At 41.3% G+C, this 22,533-nt stretch overlaps 1 protein-coding gene across 1 annotated transcript; it reads left to right on the top strand.

Moving 5' to 3' along the window:
* The first annotated feature begins 1,343 nt into the window (after positions 1 to 1,343).
* On the top strand, positions 1,344 to 21,997 carry march9 (membrane-associated ring finger (C3HC4) 9). Its single transcript, XM_036533082.1, has 4 exons — positions 1,344 to 3,198; positions 19,081 to 19,236; positions 19,561 to 19,753; positions 20,712 to 21,997. The coding sequence occupies exons 1-4, from the start codon at positions 2,857 to 2,859 to the stop codon at positions 21,044 to 21,046; spliced, it is 1,026 nt and encodes a 341-aa protein (XP_036388975.1). The 5' UTR covers positions 1,344 to 2,856; the 3' UTR covers positions 21,047 to 21,997.
* Positions 21,998 to 22,533: the final 536 nt, after the last annotated feature.

Raw genomic sequence — 22,533 nt, 5'->3', positions numbered from 1 at the left:
CAGGGACAAAATTTTCTGTTTAAAAAGTATCTAGCTAAAGCATGCCTTTAGCTATCAGCTGTGCTCTTAAAAACCTGCAGCTACTACTACTGTATCATACAGCACCATACCAAATGACAAAAATCAACAATATGAATAATAATAATCATTTTTGAATATTCATTCGCTCACATTTTTCTTGCTCAGTAGTCATAGTTTATTACTCTGATTACTCAAAAGTCTTTGTTAATATTAATAATAACAACAATGATATTTTTTAGTTTCAACAAGATTCGTTTGGGCTACCTGGAAAGATCTTTACGATTTCACAGTCTCCGGTTGATTTGATTTATTTTGCTTTCTCGTTGTAGCGTTAGACTTCGACAATGACCTTACAGACTATGCATTTAGACGAGAGGGAGATGTTTTACTGCTTTTCTGTAATAACTCGTTTGCCTGTTATACACGCTAGACAGCACTTTGTGGGCTGTTTGAGCGGCGCCGCTCCGGGTTTTAATGGTGGAGCGACTTTCAGCACCCTGGATAGCCACCGGGCTCGGCTGTGGCACCAGCTGCATTCCCGGCCCCATTAACTCAGCGAAGCGACGCAGTTTGGAAATCTCAGCAAGTGCGTTCTAAACAGGCTTTAGATTCGTTACGCTGAGCTTTAATTTTCTTGGAAAAGCGCCGAATGAAAAGACGAGAATTAAATAATAACTTCAATAAATTGCACGTCAATATACTTGCAAAATATAAAGAGGACATGAATCATACCACGGCACCGTATTCCAGATGGGGATATTTGCAGTGAAAATGTAAAAATTAGGGAACTGATATAATGGCTTTATAATTGCACAACTTCTCCTCCCCTTTATGATTGCCAGGTCTAATTCGCTGCTCCTCTTAGTCCTGGAGTAGATGAAAGAATTGTAAGAGCTGAAACCAGCCTAAGTGTGACAAGGTTATTTGAACGTCTATCCAGTTTTATGCTGGAATGGCGTCATCCATCACCGACTCACCCAGGCTAAATGAGACAACATCGATTTTCAAATCTACTCCGAACAATCCAGTGGGGTCACTATGGAGAACGAGCAGATTAAATGAGTGTAAAATGTACAGAGAGAGAAAAGAAAACGGAGAGGAATGATAGAGCAGAACTAAGATTTAAAATGACATAATTTCCTTTATTGAAATAACACATTCTCTACAAAGATTGCATACTGTGTACAGATACACAAAACTTTGGTGGAATAAGTCCTTAAAGAACACAACTCTCGACAAAATAATTCTAGTAGGTGTAAGTGTGCTCAGAACAATAATGATGATTGTTGGTAGAAATCTGTGGTACAACAACCTTAGCTCTCACATATATAAACACACACACATATACACACAAACAGGGCCTGCAGTTCAGATTTCCCGGGTCAAACTAACACGTGGCCAACACGTCACACATAGATCAGCACCTCGGACAGCGGCGCCTGTCAATACGCAGCAAAACTGGCTATTTTTCCCTCACGGAAAGAAGGATAGGAAGAAATATATTCGTTATAAGTAAGAGCGAAAACAACGACTACATTTTAGAAACAGATCATTCTTAAATTAGCATGATATTCTGGAACAAGGAGCGGCATCGGTCCGCTCTCAAAGTCATCCATTTCAGCGAGGCAACAATACTATTGGTTTTGCTCTTAAATATTGTAACCACAATTAATATTCCTTTAATTGTCTTCAGTTTGAATGTAAGGCACATCGGCGTCATTATGCCGCTCTGATGTAGGAATTCGCTGCATTCCTTGTTTGGGTGCAACATCTTCCCATTGTATGTTGTGCAGGACCATTGCAGAACGAAAAAAAATCATGATGGATATTCGATGCAAAAGGGATATGCGTTTTTTTGCTCATTGTCTATGTCTCATCCGATCCGATTTAAAATGCGAACACGTTGGATTGTGAATCGGGTCTCGGCGGTGTTCGGAGAGGGGACGGTGTGGGACGGATACTCAGTAGATCCACCAGAAAAAAATACAGAAAGGAACAGAGAAGAATCACCATGATCTAATAGCCGGGATGCTACTCAGAGACAAACAAAGGAGAGACGATCTGAATTACGTTTAATTCCAACTCTATTTATTCCTCAACGCTTTGGAGTATGGTACTGGAAACGACACCCAGATATGGCTGTGTGGATCTACTGATAACGTGGTATTGTCTGTTTTTTAAGTGCCATTTTATATTTTCCTTGTTCCTCTGTCGCTCACTCTCTCACTTGCTCCCTCTCTCGCTGTCTTCTGGTTTGGATAGCAGAATACGGAACTGCCAATGCAAACCTAGGGCAGTGCATTCTAAAACCAATATTTAGAGCGTTACCGTGGGCAACAGGCTCTAAAATATTAGTAAGCTACTTTATGATTATCATTATTATTAGTGCATTGAGAACCTGAGATCGCGCCTCTGTGTTATTTTTGGGCAGTCGATTGATATTGAAAAAGAGTCTGTCCGTTCATGGGGTAAAAGCGTGTGCCCGTTCCTCCACACTGGTTTATACAAATGCCATCAGTTGAACTACCGAACGTGTTCCTTCCCTTATGACCTCTTTTTGAATATTTATTGACCGACTTTTTTCTTGCTCAGTAGTAATACTTTTCTATTACTCTTGATATTTTGTTCTTGCGATGATCCCGTAAGACAACAGCATCTACTTGTTCCCCTTTGGTAGTCGCCGTCGTCGTAATAATAATAATAATAATAATAATAATAATAATAATAATAATACCAATAATAATAGTCGAAAAAAACTGCATCTGAAATATTAAGATCATTTAACCCGTCTTGTCATTTTTTTTTCAGTCTAGCCCCTATATGCATATGTAGTCAATGATGTTTAAGTATCGGATCCGCATGTTTTTCAACGAACTGAAAGTACTGGTTTTGATGCGGTCCGGTACTAGACGGCCTGACACTGACATAGACCCAGATAGACGAACAACCATGAGAGGACTCGGTATGGGCGGCTGCGGATGGCCGCCTTTTAGTGACTGCTCTTCCCGGGACGATGAAGAGGAGTACTACGGGACAGACCCTCGGCCGCGGAGCCTAGCTTTCGAGGAGAAGGACCCGAAGCTGCAAGCTGGCCTAGATGCTGTATCGCTCACCAGCAGTACGGAGAGCAGCATTCGCACGCCTCAGTGCCGGATCTGTTTCCAGGGTCCCGAGCAGGTAATGTTCCTTTCCCTTGTTTACACCCGCGACTCCTCTATTCGCTGCTCCGCAAGACTACCCTCGTCACGATTCTCTGCAGTCTGTTTTCATGTCAATTGCATGCTATGTTTAGTGAAATTATATAGTATATTTAGTGTTTATTGAACACTCCAAATGACACGTCGGGTTATATGTATGTGCACACTTAAAGACAAAGACACGCGTAGCCACGTAGGCAAACCTGTACAGTTCAATCGGTCTCTGTGATGTCAATATGCTAACAACTGATACAAATGTACAGCAGGAGTAGACGACTGTTAAGCGCCTGATATAATCGCTTGAAACACAGACTCGTTATATTACTGTTTTGCTGAGCATTTTGTTTCGCGCTATTGTTTGTTTTGCCATTATTTCAACACACATTCTTGTGTTCTCATTTTATTCGAGCCCATGGTGACGGTGATCTGCATTGCAATCGAATAAGTCTACGTCTGTACGCACTATATAGGCTACTAACCAGACAGTTATTGGTGTGAAGACAATAGCTTTACTTGTTTTTATTAGGCTCTCGCTCAAACTAAGGGACCCTATTGTCGAACCTCTCCTGTCTGCCATAGCCTAGTCAGAGGCAGCAGCAGTGCAGTAGTGAACATCGGGAGAGGGATCCGTTTCCAGTTTAACTCCCTTCAGTTTGTCTTTTCATCCACGCCATACTGCCAGACACCCATTGCTTCCGACACCCACCCAGTCCCTTCGTTCCTGCTGTGGGTTGAATATGGATGAAATGTAATGCGCCGATCAGCTAAGTTGACAGGAGGCTAAACGCTGGCAGCTATAAGCATGTCAGTGGCGTTTATCGTCGCCGGCTTGAAAAAAAAAGAAAGAAAGAAAAACAAGAACAATGCCCACGAGACTAATCGGGCTCCGCGCGCTCCTCGTTTGCCCATTTGCCACAGTGGCTTCCCGATTGCGCGGGAAGGCTGATCTCTGCTGTAGTAGAAAAGCAGGCTATAGTCTAATCAATCGATAATAGAGCAAACGAGTCGTCGAAGGAATGGCTATCAGTAATGTTAGGTTGTTTTCAGCAGTTCTCTTTGTGGGTGAATGCCGGACTCATTAGTTTAATAATATGCGTTAGCTAGAGAGTCGCAGTTATCACTTCCAAAAATCCCAGTTTACTCTGAGGGTTCATCGTCTCTTGTATGCGAAAACATATGAGAGAACGCCCCACCCTGGTCTACTTATTTCATATTTTACGCTGTACACATTGTCAGTTGCTGGGCAATGCAGTGCAACTTCAACAGATTTTTGTATAGCTGTTCCATCATTTATAATGATAGCTGAGACCAGAGTTCAAATTTGTATCCAATTATACTGGTTAATTGTGTGTGTTCTTTTCAATGCACTCGCTTTTAGTGTTATCTATTATTTATCTGCTTAGCAAACACCCTTATCCAGAGAAGCTTTCATACCTCATATTTCACATACTTACCAGTTATACAGCATAACATTGAAGTAATTGGGGTTACATGCCGTGCTCAAAAGGGCCACCAGCAAACAGAACCTGCAACCTCACTACGAGTAGTTTGTTGATCCCTGCACCACATCACTGCCCCTTGGCATGATACCTATCCATTACAATTCATTGCTTTTGTTTCTTTGAATATACATTGTCATCGACTCCATGTGTTTACATCTGCAGTCCTCTGTGTGTTGTGATCTTTGTCTTATGCTTCTTCTTATTATTTTTTCTTTATAAATATAGTCTTATTGTTATCATTGCTTGTATTTAGCATTATTGTGTCCTGAAAACAAGTAATGTAGAAATGTTCACTCTTTCCTTAGTATACCCATCAAACTAATTTATCAGGTTACAAGCTCTGAGCCCTTAAAAACTCATAGCACTTTAGCACCATAGTTTACTATAAAATCTGTAAAACAACCATATACCTGTCCTATTTGTCTATGGAAGCAAGGATCTCCACACTTGTACCTCACGTAATATGCTGAAACACAAAAAGAGGACCATTGTGCCTACAAAATATGTCCTCATTCATGACTTTCGACCTTTGCTAAGGTGAAATTAGGAGCCATTAACTCTCTATTATTATAGCAGTGAAACTACAGGCAATTACTCTTGATACCGTAGAGGAAAAATCCATTCATGCATTCAATACTAATTTGTGCAGCAATAATGAAAATGCTTGCTCTTGGATTTTTGCTAGATATCCTTTTGACATCAACCACATTTTCTTTAGTTATTTTCTGTTATCCTGAGTTCTTAGCACAGCTGGTGTAAATGCACAGATACTGTGGAGACCTTTATTTGTGAAGTTCTTAATGAAAATGGGCTCTCAGATGTAAATAGGCTGACTCTCCTTTTGAATGTCCAGTGTTGACTGAGACACAGTCCCCTTCCATTGGCCCCTTCAAAATTTTGGTCAATATTCCCTGTTGATGTTCATCTCTATGTATTTAAAGAGTATTGTGCTGTCAACAGTCACATCTAGTAATTCCCTGGTTGCATTTACATTATATCTCAGGATAAATGGGGAAAAATAAGGTGTATGGTAACAGTGCAAAGCTCAGTTGCAATTACCAGTGCTTCCCTGAGGGTGTGTAGACTATTACATAGAACCAAAAAGCAAAGAAACAATTACAATGTAATGAAGTGATAATAGAGGTGTAAAGTAAATTGATACCGATTTCTTATAAGGAAATCAACCTTGTCCTGAAAAAAAAGCTTGTCAGCATTTTGTCCTGGCTGCCATTGGTATAGTAGTAGCAACACTGTGCCCCCATGTATTTGCATTACCATTACACATAAACAAGGATGCTGGAGTGAATGTATTCAGAGGGGCAATGTATACAGATATTTGCATTTGATTTAGAACATGAAAAAAATTCTACCTGCCCAAAGTGACCCTTACCTCAACATCTTATATCAGGCTCTAGACATAGCACCAATAGCATTGCATAAAAATCCTTAATTCAGAGGTACCCCCAGAGGGTACTTTAAAAGGTTGTGAGGGGTACTTGGAAGGGACAGACATCATAGTGGGGCACTGAAATCGAATCCGTAGGCAGAAAAGGGTACCACTCTACAACAAGTATGTAAACCTCCGCCTTGAAGTAATTTCTGCTTGAGTAACCTGGTGAAACAGCTTCTTTTCTGTCCTGCAAATGTTTCTCCACTTTATGCAAACTGACACCTGCTTGCACCCAGTCAAAGGACAAATCAGTATGTTGGCCACTACGTTCCACCCACTGTCCGCCCACACCGCTACTATTAATGAGAAACACCATGTGGCCTACATCATGTACCGAAGTCTGTGTTTTCAGATTGGCAAAATGCAAGGCTACATCTCGGTTGTTTTTGTGATTTCGTCTTACAAATTGAGTGACAGATGGTTTTGTTGCAATATAGAGTACATATTTCAATAATTGAAGATAAATAAATAAATAAATACATAAATAAATAAGGCTCAGGGAGTTTAAACTGCTCTGTCTAGTACTGGACAGAATTTCAGTCAATATACTCTTAAAGGAGAAAATCTGAAATATGTCTTGAATCTTCAGAACAATGATGTGAAACAGGCCTTTTCTGTGTAGCTGTCATGGATTTTAGCAGGCAGATTCAAAGCTCAGCTTTTTATGGTGTGATGTGCTCAGTGAGCAAACAAGTACAAGTCTTTTAGTTATTATTTATATGAGCACCAGATGCATTTGTCCAGGGCGTGCTTACATGTCTTACATCTTGCAAATTGTTCATTTGTACTTCTAGTTATGTACTGAAGCCATTCAGGTTAAGTGGTTTTCTTCCCTACCTGTGAATATAGCCTGCAATATAACAAGCACAGGCATTTACCATATTATTTTTTTCTCACTGTGAAAATAGTATTAGTTTGCAGAGCCGGGTTGGTTTTAGATATATAGTTGTCTATGGAATGTAAAGAAAGATGATGACAGGCATTCAGGCAGAAGTGCTTCAGATTCATTTTTTTCTTATTTCATGTCAGAGACTCTGACATGACTCTGACCATTCACCAAAGGGATGGATATCATTGGTTAGGTTCCTGTTGTTCTAGCTCCATTAGATGAGGAACACACAGATACTGTGTGCTGTCTACTCTTGTTCAATGTTTTGCAGAGATTTCTCTCCCTTCTCACCTAGGTGTCTGATAAATTCACCACATGTCAAATATCCACGATATCAACTGCACTTCGTAACTCTACCAAATAGCTTTTAGATATACAGAGTAACTACTTTAAAAAATGTCCGTACCACATATATGGTTTTATAGTATATATTGCATAGTTCAAAGCTGCAAACATACTCAACTGGGAGAATGGGAGGAGACAGAGGAGGGGGAGTGCTTCTATGAAAAACTGAGAATATTACAGAAATACCAGCCTCTAATCTATCTGTGAGTCTTTCGTAAGTGATTAAGGATGTACAATTCTGCTGTAGTAAAATTGATCATGACCCATGAAATAATTAATTCATTTGATGAATGTAATGAAAGTAATGGGCATGGTTTGCCTAATTGGTCTACATCGCAGTATCATTTTTGCTTGGGAGCAAATCTTTCAGTCAGCATTTCAATAAATTTGTCAGTAAGAGAGTGTGCTGGCGAAATGTTACACTCATTATTTGTGCAAGTAATGTACCCGTACAGGCGGGCAGAACAATGGCTAGGTCTTTGGTTGGGAGCCAAGCTCTAAAACAGCAGCTGTGCGACAGGACTTTACGGCAGGAACGGATCTGTTGGCTTGACTTGAGCTCATTAGGAAAAAGCTGTAAACGGTGTTGGAACACAGCTGGAAATGACCTTTCTGTCACAGTGAGGAAGCCAGGAATCACAGCGAGATGTTGCTGCCATTGTGTGTGAGTGCACGTTCGAGTATGTGTGTGCATGCGTGTGCACCCGCACGTGTGCTGTGCACGCGTGACTCACTTAAGACCGAAGCAAATGTATGCCAACTTCTTTGCACATTTTGACAGCACATTAGGTAGAAGGTCTGGTGTCCATAGCCATCAGAGAGCGTTCTGACCCAAGGGTCTCATGGAACACTTTGTTTGTGCACAAGATAACAAAGAAAGAGAGTGGAGGAGGGAGATTATGATTGTGCATCGAAGTGCTCAAGAGACAGGTGAGTTTTGAGCTGAAATACAACTTTGGTTTGCTATCAAGCACAGTAAAACCTGCATCAGCTTGTGGAGGCTCTGCTGAATCTTTACTTTTTGCTTTTATCAAGCCTCCACAAACCCACAGCACATCCTGACCCAGATTCTGTACTGTCATACTTTTTAGACTTAAGTAGCCATACTTCCCGCTAGTAGCCAGATGTTTTTTCCTGTCCCAATGAGAAGTTAATGAGGTTATTTTGTTGTCATTTATGAGTAGCATAGCTAAAAGAGTTCTGCTAAAAGTTCAGATGAAGTTCTCTCTAAATCATCCTTGTAGAGCTGCCCGTAGAGCTTTCACTCGAATACACCAACGACGGAAGTGCCCGAGTGGCGAAAGATGGGCGTCTTACCTTTGGCGGAACAAAATTCATTAAATATAACTGTTTTTAATGCATCTGACTCTAAATTTTGTAACTGTTAACGCATTTTAATTTAGTAACCGAATCACTCAAATGCCTCTCTGCTAATCGCTAAGACAGAATGCTTATATATGCAACCGAGGGACTGTAGCCTCTGATCTCGCGTAGTGTTGCTCTATACGGGTTGCAGTCTCTCAGAGATGCATACGTGCCTGTGGCCTGAGCCCGACCTAAAATGGCACTAGTTGTATAGGGGAGGGACTACGGAGTATACCAATAGCATAATGATTCTATAAGCACGTAAATAGCAGTTATCTTACGATATACAGTGATCAGCTGCAGCGAGTAAGACGGACGATGACCATCGAGTTACAATAAATGAATTTATTTGTTACAATGTATGATCATCCCAAATAATGAACAGTAGGCAATGTGATGGAAAAACAGAGTACAACGGAGAGGCAAAGAATAATGAATAGGCTATACGCAAAGTGCGCAGGAGGTCGTGTTAACGAGTCTCCCCGAACTATACCAGTTTCCCCCTTATATACCTGGACATCATGGGGGGGGGGGGGGGGGGGGGGTACGAAGGGGTGCTAGCGGGTGAGGAATGCAAAGATAAGTGCATTCCTCACTGTTAGCTTTTGTGCCACATGTTACAATCTTTATTACGAACCCATCGTACCTCCCTGCTACATACATCATTGACATGCATGTGAAATTAGCTTTCAAATGACGCCAAATATGATTATGTTGCACATGAGAATGACCATATTCAATACTTTTGACAAGAGATGAACAGAGTCCTGAGTGTGGCTGTGCTGTAGGTTGCCTGGCAGCAGACAGAGTCCAGGATGCAGCTGCCCTTAGCGTGACCTGCTGACCAGAGATTAGCGGCAAGGGTTGGACTGCCGCTACCCCCCCGGTTGAGTTGCTTAATAGTCACGCTTGGTGGGTGTTGCATGGTACCTGAGGTATCCAGATAACTATTGCACCCTCCTGACCTCCTGCAAGCCCAGGGGTAAACACTTACATTCCTTTGGGGGGTTTTGCAGGAGATGTGGCCCTGTAAATTGCCCTACATCCTTAACCCTACACTGACCCTAAGCTGGAAGAATTGTATACTATTGTGCAGTCTAAATCATAAATAACTTTCATAAACCCAATCAATTTCAGCACAGGTTGTGTGCAACACCTTGGTTTATAAATCTATTTCAACATGTGCATGTGGAAACAATAGGTTGCACTGGGTGCATGGAGCTGATCAATAATGTATTTGAATTGATTTAGATCAACTCCGGCAGCCACTGTATCAACAGTTATGAAGACCCTTTGCAAGACAATATTTCAACACACTGTCAGTATGTATTTCCTTGTGTTGAAGCATTTAAGCGTTCTTATTTATATATTTTCCAAGGTGTGGATTGTAGTAGTAGTTAGTGCCACGACAGGTGACTGTGTCATCTCCCTGCCGTTTGCTCAATTACCTCCACAAACACAATTAGCTCTTCAGGAGGCATAAAATATTAATCGTAATTAGCTGTCTGTCAAGTGTGTCAGGACCCTGGGGCAAACGCGCAACTCATCTCACAGTGACTCTGCTGGCAAATTGGGGGTCAGACATAGCCTTTGGAGACTCAGTTGAGATGTCCATGAACTGGACTGGGCATATTAGTGCACAGTAAGAAGGTTCATGGTTCATGGATCATTTACATAACTGCTTTTATCAAAACGTTTTAAGGTGCGGTTCCTCTTTTTTTGTTTCCACCATCATATTTTTCTTCCTTCTACAGAATACCTTAATAAAAATAAATTAAAGACATATTTTAGATACTAATAATTGTCTGTTTAGGAAAAACAGAACTAAGATCTTGTTAAACATTATTTTAAGATGATAAAATGACATATGTAATTGCTTTTCTTGTTTTGCTGTGTGTGTGCCTGTGTTCCTCCAAGTCTTGGAATACCTACGAGGGTGGTACGTGTGTTTTCTTACATGTTGTTCTCTCTGGGTTAGGTGTTTGTCAGTTAGTGAATTTATGCATTGGAAAGTGTGTGTGTTTGCTAATTAGTGTGCACATATGTGTTTGTCCTTCAGTAAGTTGTGTTTGCCAGTTAGTGCGTACACTGTATGTTTTGAACATGGAGCAATATCTAGACTTTATATGCACCTAAGAGAATTTATTCAATTTATAGAAATTGAAATCAGTCAAAGAACCATTACACAAAACCACGAGGGTACAGTACACTCTTAGCTAGATTAACAATTTTTGTGGTGATGTGTAAAGATGTATTACCATCTGAATTCCATTTATGTCGATCAATGGCTGTGTTGTCATTATAATCATGCTCCTAAATTTGGACCAAGAGAGGAGATCTGATCTCTTGAGCATGCTCTACAATTTTATTTAAGATCTATATATCCAACCCCTGCTATTACAACACAAGGTCTTCATGGCAGGGAGCTGCATTGTCAGGAGTTATTTCCCCCTTGACATAATGTTACAAGTAGTGGTTATTTTCCTGAACATGTGGTAGAAATGTATTTTTCCACAAAAAACGACTTAATAAATACTTAACTAAATATTCATGAGATGTTAACACTGTATTTGTACATTTTAATATACTCACACATGAAGTACCATATAAATATTCTATATGTGACACATACTGCATGATGGTTTGGGAATGAAATGACAGAGAGATCAGTAAGTAAATGCTCCTTTTCATCCCCTTTGGAACATAAGACCACAGAGAGATTCTGTTTTAGACAGGTGTTCACCAAAGGGCCAACTCCTCCTGAGTACACCACATGAAAACAATATACTGAAATAAGAAAGATGAAAAAAAAAAAACCTTTTTGTCTTTTTCCAAGATCTTGGCCTTACTCCCCCAGCCTCTCTCTCTCTAGTAGCAAATCAGGACTTAATGTCTAAAACACTTACGGCCAGCATTTTTGTGAATTACATAAACATGAATATGAAACCACATTTAAAACTGATATGGATGTTACACATTTCTTTGTTTGGTTTACAAAAAAAAAAAAATTCAGAAATGAAGAATGTATATGAATGTTCAAAAATATATCTAACAGCCAAAGCCTGGTAGCTAAACCTAATCTACTCCCTTTCACAGTCCTAGAAAAGCGAAACAAAAAAGGAAACAAATGCATTTGATGCTGGCTAAACAGGCACTTCAGTAAAGACGGTTCCTTGACAGCTCAACATGCAGACATGTCCATTTACCAGCCCCCATATTTAATTAGTATTTATGCTGATGAATAATAAGAAATTTACGGTATCCATCACAGCAGGTGATACTTTAATTAATCTCTGCCTGTCAGAATTTTAAGAGATACTTTGCCTATATTCTGCAAAATTAGGCACAAAAACGACATGGGTGTTGTTAAGGCTCATGCTGTGGTGTAAAATGAAATAAGAATCACAAGAGTGGACCTTAAACTCTATTTCACACTGCAATGTTGTGCATTTTTTATTTTTCTCTTTTGGATTTTTCAGTCAGCTTGAAATTGTTAACCAGGCCTTTTCATAATGTCTTTGCATCTTGTTTGGGAAGAACCCAAAATCTCAGCTTGCGCTGTCATTCGGATTCCACTAGCAATCCCTCTGAGATTCATTTCTGCTTTCCCAACCCTAGCAGCCAATAAGGAATTCAAATCTTTCAGCGTTTGTAATGATCAGCTGGTTAGTTTCCAACATGTCTGGTCCATCTTCTGCCTTCATCTTCTTCTGTTTTCAATAACATAATTTACATGATACTAAGGTAGTATACCTTTCCTGGCAGATGATTTCCCTCTGTGCTATATTGGTAGCCCACCATCAGAGTGCAAAGACCATCTTTGGATTTCCTCTTGGAGGAATATAATATCCTCTTTTTGATATATGCATGCATTCACATAGAGGATACTACTGCATTCTGCGCTGTACTTTTGAGCCAGAGGTTTAAAAGAGAGGGAGCAAGCAGAAGAGGTGTTGGCACATAGCCTTGATGGTATGCCCTAATGGCAATGGAAGGTACAGGAGGTGTAGGTCTTTGGATGAAACCGTAGCAGATGGCTCTATTTGTTTTAGGCATCTGAGATTCTCCTTCCATGAATAACTGCGGTGAATGCTCGAGGCATTGTCTCTGTGTAACGAGAGTGATATTATATAACTCCAGATACCAATATAATACTCATTGTCATCACCATTGTCAGTCTTTATTTAGCCATCTAGGTCAATGGTGAATAAGTTCTCACATTCCACAACATTGACAATAAAATACCACATACTACACAAAACATGAGCAAGTCAGACCACTGACGTAATGGTGATAATGTAGACGGGAGTTTCAGGTATAACACTGAAATGCTGCAGAGCAAGACTGCCCACTCTTGGGGGATTGGTTGAGCTTGGAGAAGACTGTACAGTTGTCAGGAAAAAGTAGAAAATTTTCCCCCCGAGCGCCACTTTGCCACGCTCGCCTGTGGTGGTCTCTGACGAATGCCACCATGTGGTGGCATTGAAAATCGTTATTTCCGGTGAGTTTCGCCGTGGCGTGTGCGGGAGTGTCTGTGTGTAGCCTCCCTGAGGGGTGCTGCGCTCAGCTGGGGGGGAGTGGCTCACCTCTTCCTCACCAGCCCCACTCCTGAAATCCCCCACACACCCCCACGTCCGCGCAGGAAGCTGAGCTGCTGGATACACCCGACTCACGTCAACCGGGCAGCGCCACGCTGTGCCCCCGCATCGATCTGCCAGCCGTTAATGAAAAACAAATAAAAATTTTGGCCTAGGAGCGAGTTACACTTGGTAATTACTGCACGTGAATGGAAATATATTCCTTTTTTCGTCTATCATAAAAGCAATCGGACCCCCAAAGCCCGTTATTATTTTCACAGCTTTCTTCTAGGGGTCTGGTCAATCAAGCAATAGCAAGCTTTGTTCTGAAATGAAGAAACTGTCACATTTTTTGTCTTTATTTCCTCAATATTTTTCATTGTTCACATCAGCCATCCAAACTCAAAATGTTGAGTCAATTCACCTAATTTTGTGACCAAAATTAATAACAGAGCGCTCCGTGGCTACACGGACTCTAGGCCCTAGCGTCAGTAATATACAACAGACCTTCAGGGTAACCATGTGTATATCTATTGCCCCCTTCTTAAGTAAGAAAAGCAGTGAGAGCTAAATCATGATTCTTGACTGTGGACTGCCATTAGTCAGAAAACTCACCTGTGACTATGCATATCCTATGAAAATATGGCGATGCCATGCCAATGGTGGAAACTTGTTCCTCTCTTGTCACTGGCGATGCAATGCTGACCTTTTGACAGCTGTATATTTGCTCTGCAAGCTGTCTGAAGGTCAGGATCTACATTATACATGACAGATCAGTGGATTGCCTTGCTCCTTAGCAGACAGGCGGTCCTGTGCTCTGCCTTGCTACGAGCCCCGCCCACTGCTCTCTTACATAATTTCCTCCTCAACAGTTCAGTGTCCAAAATGGGTACAAACAAACCCATACAGACACACAAAAGCACACGTATGTTACAGGCATAGAACTACACACAGAGAACTGCATGGAAGCATTCATACAGACATACACACAGGCACATACGCACAGAAATTCATAGACATATACAGACATTCATAGACATATACAGACAAACACATACACACAGAAAAGCACAGATACACATGCATTAAAGAGATGTCATCATCAAGGGAGCATCTGCCTGAATAAAAACAACAGAAAGTGGAGAGGAGGGTCATCAGCACTTTAAGGCACAAATAGGCCAGAATCTGTGGTCATTAGATTACAATAAAAGGGCATTTATTAAAATCCATGCACTTTCTCCTTCTCTCATTGTCAGTTTGCCATCTGATGAGATCAGCAAATTACAAACTCATCTTGCTGTCAGCGTCAAGACTCCCTATAAACTGTCATATCAAAGTCAGTCACCCAAATGTTGATCAAACAGGATTTCTGTAGCAATTTCAGCAAAAATAGAATGATTGAGAAATTATTTTATCTGTTGTTTCAATTTTCGTAAATAAAAAAGTGGTTGCCCAAAGCTGATTTTAATATTCTTTATCCGAACATCTCGGAGCAGGAAGTGGGGCAGAAGGGCTGATAGGAGGTGGAATCCGGAGCTCTTCAAACACTCCAAAATCGTAAGACTTCACCTGCCTGTATATCCCTGCGATGTTTCGTGAAAGAGTTCCCAAAATAAACATTTTGCGATAGTCTGGAGACTTCATCTCCTATCACCATCTCTGTGAAACACTTGTAATGATCTGCTAATTTGTCTAACGTGACCATTTAGCTGAGAAGAATTTGTACAAAAACGTTAATGAATTAATTCAGTAATCAAACAGAACTGGCTCCAACCAGACTGTAATTAATTTGACTGAACTTACCATTTTTAATGGTTCTTTGTAAAATCTCACCTGCTGGTTCGTACTGTGTGGACGCACGCACTTGCTTTTTGTTAATTGATTTGATGCGTAGGATTTGAATTTGTACAGTTAAAATTGGTCTTCAAGCATTTACGTTTTAAATCGAGCAACATTATAAAACACTGAAAGCACAACTGAAAGGTGCTGTGACATTATCTGATGTCACCCCACAACGCCTACAGTAGTCCTTGAATATATCCTTAATTAACTTGCGGCGAAGAAAGGCTGCTTTAATTGAAATGATCACTTCAATCACAAGTCAAATAACCTGTGGTTGCAGATTTAATACAGATTGGTACACGCATCCTTTTTCCTGGGATTGGGAACGCCTGTCGCTGCTGTGAGGGATGACTCACCCCTCGCTGTCATCAGACCCACGGAACAGCCGCGCGAGGTTTGGTGACCAAATAAAGCAGGAGGACGAAGCCCGCCTGCAGTGTCTGCACACACTGCCGTTAACGGAGCTCCCACGGATTCTCGCGGAGCGCCATCTCTACAAACGAGAGACGGACGGTGATGAGGCTTACGGCAAAGCCTGCTTGCAGGGATATACCGGCGAGCTAGCAGTCGTTTAAGACTGTGTGGTTGTAAGCGTGAGGTTTATTTGCAATTGCGGTGGCTTGTTGAGTCTATATCTTAAAAATAGATAAATAAATAATACAATGGGGATTCATTATCACGAGATCATTTCAGGACTTAGACATTATAAATTATTTTGGGATATATTCGAAATATTAAGTTATGTATCTCATAGCCTCAATGATACTGCAGTCTATGTGACAGCGCGAGGATCCGTGCCATCGACTTTATTTATGATGGCTATTAAAATATGGGGCGCCAGGTGTAACAGACCCTTTTCCGTAGACAGAATGCCGTCTGTGCTACGAAACCCATACATTCATTACGAAGCCATGTAACACCGTAACTCATTTTGTCCACGAAGAACACATACGCGTTAGCATTGTGTCCACGAAATATTGAAGAGAGCACACACTTTCGTGTACAGAAAACAAAACGGATGATTCCTGCCGTGCACTGAATTGACCGTTGTGCTTTTCATTTTGTGGACAAAAGGCTGAAGTTCTGTAACTGACGAAAGCAAAACACTGATGTCTACGAAAGTTGAAGCAGCCTTTGCTTTCGTGGACGGAATGCCTTCTATAATGAAAATGAAAAGCTCAACGGTCAATTCAGTGCACGACAAGAATCATCCGTTTTGTTTTCTGTGCACGAAAGTATGTGCTCTCTTCAATATTTCGTGGACACAATGTTTGTGTTTTTAGTGGACAAAACGCGTTACGGTGTTACATGGTTTCGTCATGAATTTATGCGTTTCGTAGCACAGAAGGTATTCTGTCTACGAAAAAAGGTCTGTTACACTTGGCGCCCCATATTAAAATAGGGTTAAGGCAGACTGTGCCCAGCTTATTGGTGCCAAACCAAAGGAAAAGTAGCTCCATATAAATAATCAGCCTTTTAACTTCATGTTTGGCACCAATTACACATAGTCTGTTTTAATTTACAACACACTATTAGAATGTAAGTTATGCCAGCTTTTAAATTTTGTGACTGGACAGATGGTATACCTGCTATTCCATTAATGACCCGGAGAAGGAAGACCTTACAAACCTACACTTCTGAAGAACCTCATCAAACCTTGTTTAAGCACAAATTTTGGATACAGATTCATGCTCCCTTGCAAGAAACAGCCAAACCTGGACCATTTTGTGCTTTCTTTCCTATCTTCCTCTTCTGTTTCTTTTCCATCATAATTTGCCTGCTGCATTACATCATCAAGTATTTCTGCTCACCATTTGTCCCTCCTCACATTTAGCCAATAGCCACATCTCTTCATTATGGCGAGTGAAATGTAACAATGGCACTTGGACTCTAGATATTTCCAAGTTCACAGCTAGTAAGGACGTACACATGTGGTGCTATTTCAGCCAGTGGAAGACCACAGTCTTTGTTACAAGCAAGTATGGACATATCCTGTCTGGCACACTCTATGTCATCAGCAGCATTTTACATTAGTTGAGAAGATTACACCCTGACATTTTTATATAGTTGAGACTTTTATGTGACAATTGGCAGACCACGCTCTGTTCATATATAAAAAGTGGGCCAAGTTACACTTGTTAGTTGAGTTTATGAATGTTGTGAAGCAGTGACTGCGTGGCAAGTGTGAGGTATTGTGGCTGAAATGGCTTTGCATAACTTGGCTTCATTTTTGCATTAGTAATTTTAATGACTCTTCGCTGCTTTGTGAGTAACTTCTTGTTTTCGTACACTAAAAGCATGTTTGTGGAGACTTAACCCTGAAGGAAACACAGTAGTGATCTCATGTTTGACGTGCTTCACACATGCAGAAATATTCCATGAGTGAGATCACCAGCGGATGGGCTGGTGAGCTCCTGAGAGCTGATAAGCTCCTGTATGAGAGTCAGTGAGTGTAAGGCACATAGGTTGTTGAACATTCAATCAAATATTAACTTCATTATTCTATCTCCTTTCTGGTCACAGATTTATTCTCTGCCATTTGTTCTCTTCACAATATACTATACAACCATCCCAGACAGCACAGTAACAGGCACGTGCTCAGGGAGGGGGTGCTAGCGGGGGCTTGAGCCCCTACCCTTTTCGTCCTTAAGTCAAAAGTGCCCTTTCCTGCCAGGTCGACCTTGCTCAGCCGTGCCCTTTTTAAATTTGAGCCCCTGCCCTCCAGAAAGTCTGCGCACAGCCCAGCACAGTAGTATAGTCATACGTGCAAGAAAAATCCATTTTGTTTTCCACGCAGCTCTGCATTCATAGTCCAGATTTCCAATCTATTTCAGCTGTTGCCAGGTTAGCACTCTGTGTAAGTAGATTAGCCATTGCTATATCAGAGAGTGAGGTTTTTAGCGTAACGCTTGCTGTGGAATATAGTTTTATTTGGTGCAATCTCACTCGTCATCACCAGCGCAGTAAAGTCACCTGAAATCCTGTGGACAGAAATGAATGCTAGGTCAACACAGCGTCATCATTCAGAATAAATGGAACTAATATAAGGGTTAACAAGATAAAAAACAAGTATTTTTGGCAGTTACAGCAATTTTATGCAATCCCTTTAGATACACACACAGCGGGGTGCGACATACTTTTCCGTATGCAGTCACAGAGCAGCTTGCTGGCAAGCTAACACAAAATTTTCAGTTATCCACCTATGGTGTGTGCGTACCTCAAAATAAATTATTAATATAGTCAATTTTCCCTCGTTTTTTAAAATGGCAGTGATATGCAGTATCAAGAATACTGGCACATCTTGTTAATACCACAAGATTCTGTGCAGCTTGGAGAGTGAGGGAGCTGCAGGTTTACAATTGAACAAAAAGTCTCACCTTATGAAGGACAGAGACCAAAACTAGCATAGAATGAACACACACATACACACACACACACACACACACATATATATATATATATACATATATATATATATATATATATATATATATATATATATATATATATAAAATGTTTATAAAAGGTCATATTTACAGTGCTCTTTTAGAGCCATTGCTCCATAGTGTTGAATGTCCAGCTATGCAAATTGCACTGGTGTCACTGGTATGGTGTCATTAGTTTACGCACAATGCTGTGGAGAGATGCAAAGCTTTTGTGACAAAAATGTGTTCCCTTTAGATTTTTTTACTGTCGAAACATTGCATTACAATTCCACAGATTTAGCCATTTTGGAAATTCTATTGAATTGTTCACTAAAATTCTTTTCAGTTGTCACTAGAAGTACATTTACCCACCATTTCCGGCACAGGCATCTGCGTTTACAATCATATCAATTCAGCCTGCATGCTTTCAACTGACAGTTGATGCAACTGATTGTCCTCTCCTGCAGGGGGAGCTGCTGAGCCCTTGCCGCTGTGACGGCTCAGTGCGTTGCACTCACCAGCCCTGCCTGATCCGCTGGATCAGTGAGCGTGGGTCCTGGAGTTGCGAGCTCTGCTACTTCAAGTATCAGGTTCTGGCTATTAGTACCAAGAACCCACTACAGGTAACTGACCTCAGCTCTACGGCACCCAACTCGGCACTTAGCCTCACATAAACAAACTGAACACAAACTCAACCAGTGTCTGTTGTGGAATATGACACTGTTGTTTCTGGACAGATTGTCTGTATAATGTATTGTTGTGTCACACCGCGCTTTTTTTGTTTCTACACAGATTGCACTGACACAAAGCATTCTGTCGTATTGACTACACTTGTCTGTGCACCCTACAGCAGCAGTCATCCACAAAAACACATCACTGTGCTGATGGTCCATCCTCTTCTTCCTCCCCCTCCTTCTCTTCCTCCTCCTCCTCCTCCCGGGTCTCAGTGGCAGGCCATCTCCCTCACAGTGATCGAGAAGGTCCAGATTGCCGCCATCATCCTCGGCTCCCTGTTCCTCATCGCCAGTATCTCCTGGCTGGTCTGGTCATCGCTCAGCCCCTCGGCCAAGTGGCAGCGCCAGGACCTGCTCTTCCAGATCTGCTACGGCATGTACGGTTTCATGGACATCGTGTGCATAGGTGAGGAGAAAGACCACATAAGCCCCCACACACATACACACACACATACACACAGGCCAAACACAGTGACCTTGGCACAACCAGGGTACGTCTGCTGCGGGTTCCAAACTAGGGTGCTGCCATCCACACCACACTAGAGTGTATATGATTAGCTTTTCAAGCTCATTAGCATTCAGAGCATTAAACCATTAAACTGTGCATTAGGAAAAGGTGTTACAAATTAAATACAGCTCAATGGCCAGATAGTCTAAACGCAAGGCTGAAACTCGCGTTTGGGTCTGTCCATTTGGCTTTGTGGGTCTGAAAAGTGCATGGATGTTGTTGAATGTTAATGTTCTTATTGCTAATGTTTTTAGCCTCACTCTGTATGGGAATCAGAGTCTCTCAATATTACAGTCTCACTTGAAACTAGAACTGGGGCTGTAATGTTATATTGTGTTATTGTCTACATAGCAATATTCAGTCCTTTCTCTTATATTTTATCATTATTGTCACATAATGTGTACATTTTGTAATCATTTTAGGCTTTTCTCTTTAGTGTCATCTGGGTATTGATTGTGTGAGTTTTTGATTATTTTGGTGTTTTGCTTGCTGCCCAGGGTATTGTCACAATTGCACAAGGCACAAAACAAAATCCGGTTTGATTGATTATTCATTTGCTTAGCCTTAACACTATCATCCAGGATTAAATCTTAAATATAGTTGTTTAGAAAGAGATCTCAGGTCAAACTCCATGTCTCCCTCCCCCCTTCTCTCTCTTTCTCTTTTTCCATCTACCTCTCTTTCTCTCTCTCCTTTCTACTCTCTCTCCCTCTCCCCTACTCCCTCGCTTATTCTACTCACCCTCCCACTCCTTTCACCCTTTTTTCTCTGTCCCTCTTTCTTTCTCCTTCTATCTCTCGCTCTATCTCTGTCTTCCTCATGTATCTTTTCTATCTCCATCTCCATCTCTTCTCAGGCCTTATAATCCATGAGGGTTCATCAGTGTACCGGATCTTCAAGCGCTGGCAAGCCGTCAATCAGCAGTGGAAAGTACTGAACTATGAAAAGGCCAAGGACCTGGGGGACCCAATCAGCTCTAGTGGCAAGGGTGGGGGGCGGGGCTCGCGGAACAACCCCCACAGCTCGGCCAGCGGCGACAGGGGAGGGGGACGAGGCCAGCGTGTTAGGACTATTCTCAACCACCACTGTGGCTATACCATCCTGCACATTCTGAGCCAGCTGCGGCCCAGCGACCACCGGATCAGTGCCACGTCCAACCGAGAGGTTGTCATGAGGGTCACCACCGTATGAGGCTGGGGGTGGAGGGAGTACACCCACGGACTGACAAGCCCAACGGCGCCCCACATTGGCTCCCCCTGTGACATTCATGGCCTGAAAAGTGCATGGAGCGGCAACAGTGAGTCCATAGATGGATATCCTGCTCCTTTTCTTAAAACAATCAGACAAAATGCACATTTTAAGTGCAGATACATGAACAGATTCAAATGAAGAACATAATAATGCTCACAAACAAACAAGCAAACTTCTTAACAAACTAAAGCGCGGGAGATTTTTTTGTCTCCCCACAAGCTAGAATACACAAAGCATTGTCATTTTCTCTTTTGTGCTTCTGTTTTTTTCTTTTATTTTTTATTTTGTACTGTTTTTTTTATTTTATAAGGGAAAACATGTTAAGGGAAATATGAATTGCCTGCCATTAACATAACCCATGTCTTCTGTTTCCTATGAAGCCCCTCCCACTCTCATTGTCCAATATTCTGAAAGTATTAGCAAGGAGAGAATAAACAGGAAGAGGGAGACAGACAGAAAGTGAGGGACTTGAATTATCCCCTGCTCAGAGCAGCTAGGGTGCCCATAAACCAGTACAAATGAAATAAAAAAAATAATTACAAGAGTGGAGCAGGAGGGGGGGTGCAATAAAAGAAATATGAACAATGATAATTGAAATACAAACACAACTAATCTTCTCGGCAATAAAGATTTCTGTACATTTCACAGTGAACCCTGCATGACGTTATAGTCTTATTCCCCTCGTCTTTCTCTCGCTCTCTCTCCCTCTCTGCCTCTTTCTCTCTGTCTCTCTCTCCCTCTCTTTTCTCTTCCTCCTCCTCTAGGGTTCACTCCAGATTTTTTCCATGCATAACTTGCCTGTTTGAATAAACTCTCTATTCCAATGCATGTCTGTGAAACAGGTATGAGAGCACTGGAGCGCAGAAGTGCCCATTGGCAATCACATGTCACATTGATCGAAGTTACTGTGTTTTCCATAACTTATCATCAGAAAAATACAGTTCTGTTGAGCATAAAAGGTATCTCCTTGCCAGACGTACAAAGTGTAACTGTTACCAAATGACACTCAACCAAAGGTGTTTCATGCAAATGGTAAATGATAATAAGTAAATATCAATGCTGTCTTTGGTGAAGTGAGTTCAAATATACATTATCTGCACATGGAGATTCTCTCTTCAGAGGCTGATCCATTGTGTCCAGTTCTTTTGCCATGTTGTGTCAAGTGGCAGCTGAGAAAAGAAAACGTCTATGCGATGTAAGGGGATTGCCTATCTGCATTTGGGCATTATTGGCTATTGAAAGGGCAACCCAAAGGCAAATGCTATGCCAAAGAACATATACATGTGTTTATATGCAAGTACTTTGTGTAGTTACTGTATGAACACACTGCTTTATATTAAGAAATGGCAGCATGCATTATTTTTTCTGTCAAAAGTCATAATTTTGAGGATCATTATTGGAGGTCATCAATGGGTACAAACCCAGGT

This window comes from Megalops cyprinoides, chromosome 7 (genome assembly GCF_013368585.1).
Source record: "Megalops cyprinoides isolate fMegCyp1 chromosome 7, fMegCyp1.pri, whole genome shotgun sequence".
Lineage (NCBI taxonomy): Eukaryota > Metazoa > Chordata > Actinopteri > Elopiformes > Megalopidae > Megalops > Megalops cyprinoides.
The sequence above is the reverse complement of the archived record's forward strand: the minus strand, read 5'-3'. Positions and strand labels throughout refer to the sequence as shown.

Bases quoted from the DNA above. Each gene is read 5' to 3' on its own strand.
- march9 (XM_036533082.1), top strand. From the start codon at position 2,857: ATGATGTTTAAGTATCGGATCCGCATGTTTTTCAACGAACTGAAAGTA. The intron at 3,199-19,080 runs GTAATGTTCCTT...CCTCTCCTGCAG, and splicing joins GTTTCCAGGGTCCCGAGCAG to GGGGAGCTGCTGAGCCCTTG. The intron at 19,754-20,711 runs GTGAGGAGAAAG...ATCTCTTCTCAG, and splicing joins CATGGACATCGTGTGCATAG to GCCTTATAATCCATGAGGGT.